The sequence below is a fragment of the Eimeria necatrix genome, genomic scaffold (genome assembly GCF_000499385.1).
Source record: "Eimeria necatrix Houghton genomic scaffold, Enh_scaff31, whole genome shotgun sequence".
In the NCBI taxonomy this organism is placed as follows: Eukaryota; Apicomplexa; class Conoidasida; order Eucoccidiorida; family Eimeriidae; genus Eimeria; species Eimeria necatrix.
The window spans coordinates 160001-165000 of NW_013655303.1; the positions used below are offsets into that span (position 1 = coordinate 160001).

Genomic DNA, 5000 nt, shown 5'->3' on the forward strand with positions numbered 1-5000 from the left:
GCTGCTGCTGCTGACTGCAGTTTGGGCGTGGCCCGAATGTGCACAGAACTGGCAGCAGCTCTGGACCTGCGCAGACGCAGCCAGAGTTGCTGTTTCGCTGCAGCAGCAGCAGCAGCTGCAGCAGCAGCAGCCACCCTCACATCTTTGTTGTTTGCATTTGAGTAAAGGCTTTCCTTGTTTGTCGGTTCATTTGAACTGTTAATGTTTTCTTCTCTTGCTGCTTAGTGGTCCTTGCTGCTGCTGCTGCTGCTGCTGCTGCTGCTGCTGCTGCTGCTGCTGTCTTCGTTTTAGAGGAGACAGCCGCTGCTGCTGCCGCCGATTTTATTGGCTTCTACCTTCCTAGGGTTTGTTTAGGGTTTAGCTAGGGTTTAGCTAGGGTTTAGCTAGGGTTTATGTGGCTAGGGTTTAGCTAGGGTTTAGCTAAACCCTAGCCAAACCCTAGCCAAACCCTAGCTGCTCTCTTTTGCCTATATGGAAATAGCATTTGCTTCTGTGAAGCGAAAGAAAGGCAAGGGGTGGTTTTTGCTGCTGCTGCGCTGCTGCTGCTGCGCTGCTGCTGCTGCTGCTGCGCTGCTGCCGCTGCGCTGCTGCTGCTGCGCTGCTGCTGCTGCTACTGCGCTGCAGCAGCATTTCCAGCGGCCTAGAGCTGCAGAAGGTGAGAGGAGGGCCTTTGGTTCACAGAAGAATTAAAAGGAAAAGAATTAAAAGTGATTTATTTATTTATTTAAAAGCTGCGGGACTTTACACTTTGCTGCAGTGAACTGCAGGTTGTTGAGGTGTACGTACACCTCAACGCCGCAGCTGTTTGCGGGGGAGAGAAATGTCTTTTATTTTTTGTTCTAGTTAATTGTTTTTTGCTTTTTTTTAACTCGAAGTATTGCTGCTGCTGCTGCTGCTGCAGCAGCAGCAGCTGCTGCTGCTGCTGCTGCTAGTGCTGCTCGACCTGGGAGCGCCGGCTGCGCAGCTAAACATCGGCAGCAGATTTATAGAAACAAAAAGTTGAAAAGAAATAATAAATTAAAAATAAAAAAAGCCTCAAAGTTATATGCGAGCTGCTGCAGCGCGTGGGAACGAGCCGCTGCTGCAGCAGCAGCAGCAGCAGCAGCAGCAGCAGCAGCAGCGTGGGGCTGCTGCGCTGCTGCTGACTGGCTCCTGCGCTGCTGCTGCTCGAGTTGTTGGTGGCTTTGTGTGTTTCCGGGCAGGCAGCTGAAGCAGCAGGGAAGCAGCAATGATTCTTGAGTCTTCGCGAGCAGCAGCAGCAGCAGCAGCAGCAGCAGCAGCAGCAAAACTCCCCGCGCTCGCTAACGGCTGCGGCTGTCGCCGCTGCAGCGCCGCTGGCTCTCTTACTTTCCTTTAATGAACTTTTATTTTCTTTCTTTGTTTCTTTTGCTGCTGTTCTCAGCAGCAAGTTGCTTCCTGCTTTCTTCTAAGTGAGCAGCAAGCCCCTCAGCCTGCTGCTGCTGCTGCACCACTGCTTCCCTTCCGGTCTGCTGCTGCTGCTGCTGCTGCTGCCAGGTGTCTGCAGCAGCAGCAGCAGCTCCGCAGCGCCTCCGCCGCAGCAGCAGCGCCGCTGCTCGCTGGGTGTACGGACAGCGGGCTCCGCCCGCAGCAGCAGCAGCAACAGCAGCAGCAGCAGCAGCAGCAGCAGCAGCAGCAGCGGGGTGTTTGTTGCGAGCGGGAAGATGGGGGGGGCGTTCGAAGAGGGCCTGGGGGAGGCAGCAGCAGCAGCAGCAGGGGACGACGCGCCGGTGGCAGCAGCAGCAGCAGCAGCAGGAAGGGAAGATGAAGCAGCAGCAGGAGAAGGAGAAGCAGCAGGTTTGCTGCAGATCGAAGCGCAGCTGGAAGTGGGGCCGGAAGTTGCTGCAGCGCAGCAGCTAGCAGCAGCGCTGCTGCTGCAGCCGCTGCCGCGGCTCGAAGCCTGGGCTTCGCTGCTGCAGCAAACCCGCGCAGAGCTGCTGGAAGAACTGGGGGGGGGTTATTTGTTTTATGTGTCTGGAGATGGTTTGCTGCTGCTGCTGCTGCTGCAGCAGCAGCAGCAGCACTTGGACTTGGACTTGGAGCGGGGGCTGCAGCCGCTGCGCGAGCTGCACCGCGCGGAGCTGCTGCTGCAGCAGCTGCAGCAGGCCGGCGGCCACTTCCGGGTCCTCTTCTTCCGGGCTTTTGCTGCTGCTGCTGCAGTGCACCCGCTGTTCCTGCTGCTGCAGCAGCTGCTGCTGCTGCACCTGCAGAAGCAGGGCGTCCCCGTGCTCGCGCTGGACAACTGGTGGGGCCCCGAGTTTGCTGCTGCTGCTGCAGCGCAGCAGCCGCTCTTTTTGCTGCTGAATGATATTCATGTCTTCGAGCTGCAGCAGGAGCAGCAGGCCCTGGAGGGGGACTTCGGGGACAGCAGCAGCAGCGACGAGGCCCCGCAGCAGCGCAGCAAACCCGCAGCAGCAGCAGCAGCAGCAGCAGCAGCAGCAGCAGCAGCAGCAGCAGCGGGAGCTGCTGCTGGGCCTGCTGGACGGGCAGGAGCTGGCGGACTTCTTCGACGGGAAGCTGCTGCTGGTGCTGATCGCTCTTGCTGCTGCTGCTGCGCGGCGCAGCGGGAAGTGGGAAATAACAGCAGCAGCAGCAGGAGTGTCTGCTGCTGCTGCAGCAGCAATCGAAAGCTGCTGGAGCCGCTGCTGCAGCAGAGACACAAACAAGCTTTTGGAGACTTCTTTCTTTCCGGTGTCTCTACAGAGTCTGAAGGAGCTGCTGCAGGACCCCACAGCTCTGCCGCCGCCGCGGCGGCCGCCCGCAGCAGCAGCAGCAGCGCAGCAGCAGCAGCAGCAGCAGCAGCAGCAGCAGCAGCAGCTCGCAGTGAACGTGCTGGAGCTGCCTTCTTCGCTGCTGCTGCGGCTGCGGGCTGGAGCAGCACCAAACGGGGCTTTGCCTAAAGTGCTGCTGGCAGCAGACGGGGAGGAGCTGCAGCTGGTGCAGCGGGAGACGCAGCAGCAGCTGCTGCAGCAGCAGCAGCAGCAGCAGCAGCAGGACAGCGACGAAGACACTGCAGCAGAAACCCCTGCCTCCGACTCCGAAGACGAACAGCTGCTGCTCAAAAGCTCTGCTGTCTGTACACTCCAAAAAGTCCTTCAAGTCCGAAATCAAATTCACCAAAAAAGAATTTCCGAAAATGTTTTCTTCCTCGACGCACCCGCTGAGGTCAGCTGTACAGACACCCCAAACCTGCAGATACACCTCAGAGCTGCCTATACACCCCAGAGCTGCAGATACACCTCAGAACTGCCTATACACCTGAGAGCTGCAGGTACACCTCAGAGCTGCAGATACACCTGAGAGATGCAGATACACCTGAGAGCTGCAGATACACCTGAGAGGTGCGGATACAGCTGAGAGCTGCAGATACACCTGAGAGCTGCAGATACACCTGAGAGCTGCAGATACAGCTGAGAGCTGCAGATACACCTGAGAGTTGTACAGACACCCCACAGCTGTACAGACATCTCAGAGCTGCAGATACACCTCAGAGCTGCACAGACACCCCAGAGTTGCAGATACACCTCAGAGCTGCAGATACAGCTGAGAGCTGTACAGACACCCCACAGTTGCAGATACACCTGAGAGTTGCAGATACACCTGAGAGTTGCAGATACACCTGAGAGCTGCGTATACACCTGAGAGCTGCCTATACAGCTGAGAGTTGGGGGGCTTGTGGGTGTGGAAACTTTGGCATTTTGGGGTGTAAATTGGATTTTTTTTGCCAAATAAGTTGCATTAAATGAAATAAAATCAAATATAATTAAATTAAATCGAAATTCGAATTATTTATGATGTCTTTTCCAGATTTTGCAAGAAACTCTCGCCAAAGATGAGTCCCGAGTGCCCACGCGCGCAGAACTGCAGCGAATGGAAAAAATGAATGGAGAGGAAAAAAGAAAGTTCTGGGCAGCCAGAGTCCGCAGAAGGTACTTTTATTATTTATTTATTTATTTATTTATTTATTTATTTATTTATTTATTTATTATTTTAATTAATTAATTAATAATTAATTGTTAATTATTTATATAGAGAAAAAAAGAAAGTTCTGGGCAGCCACAGTCCGCAGAAGGTACTTTTATTATTTATTTATTTATTTATTTATTTAAATTAATTAATTAATAATTAATTAAGCTAATTACTTAAGTAATTAATTAATTAATAATTAAACTAATTAATTAATTTAATTAATTAATTAGTTTGATTAATTAATTAGTTAGTTAGTTTAATTAATTAATTAATTACTCAATTAATTAATTAATTAATTGGTTAATTAATTACATTTATTTATATTATTTGTGTCATTTCATTTTAGTTGTTTTGTTTGTTTGTATTTATTTTGTTCTTTTTAGTCATTTCGATTTTTGTACTTTGCTTCATTTTGCTTCGCCAGTTTTCATTTGCTGCTTTTCTTCAAATTCGATTTATTTCTTTTTTTCGCTTTTTGAACTTCCCTTTTCCTTTTCTACTGCTGCTGCTGCTGCTGCTGCTGCTGCGCTGAAGCATTTTCGCTTTGCTGCTGCTGCTGCTACTGCGCTGAGCTCTATTCGTTTTGCTGCTGCTGCTGCTGCTGCGCTGAGTCCTTTTCTTTGGTCTGCTGCTGCTGCTGCTGCTCCTCTGAGCCCTCTCACTTGGTTTGCTGCTTCTGCTGCTGCTGCTTGTTAGAGCCCTTTTCCTTGGTTTGCTGCTGCTGCTGTTGCTGCTGCTGCTGCTGCTGCGGTGTCTGCTGCCTGGGCCTACTAGGCCGTTCCTGTGCCACTTCAGCAGCAAAGCACATCAAAACGAAGCTCATAAAGATTTATTTATTTATTTTTATTTATTTATTTATTTATTATTTATTTATTTATTTATTTATTTATTTATTTATTTATTTATTTATTATTTTTGATTTGCTGCTGCTGCAGACTGCAGCAAAACCTGCGAAATGTGACGCGAATGGCGAAGTCGATTTGCCCGCAGCCGCTGCACTTCAACATTGTGGT

At 51.2% G+C, this 5000-nt stretch overlaps 1 protein-coding gene across 1 annotated transcript in view; it reads left to right on the forward strand.

Annotated features, from left to right (window-relative positions):
• Window positions 1-1682: 1682 nt before the first annotated feature.
• Window positions 1683-5000, forward strand: part of ENH_00043120 (hypothetical protein, conserved) — a gene marked incomplete at both ends in the record, with an annotated part of 6003 nt that continues 2685 nt past the window's right edge. The window contains 3 exon segments of the mRNA XM_013585309.1: window positions 1683-2915; window positions 2920-3183; window positions 4923-5000. The exon segment at window positions 4923-5000 is cut by the window's right edge and continues 253 nt beyond it. Coding sequence (XP_013440763.1) covers window positions 1683-2915; window positions 2920-3183; window positions 4923-5000 — 1575 coding nt within the window.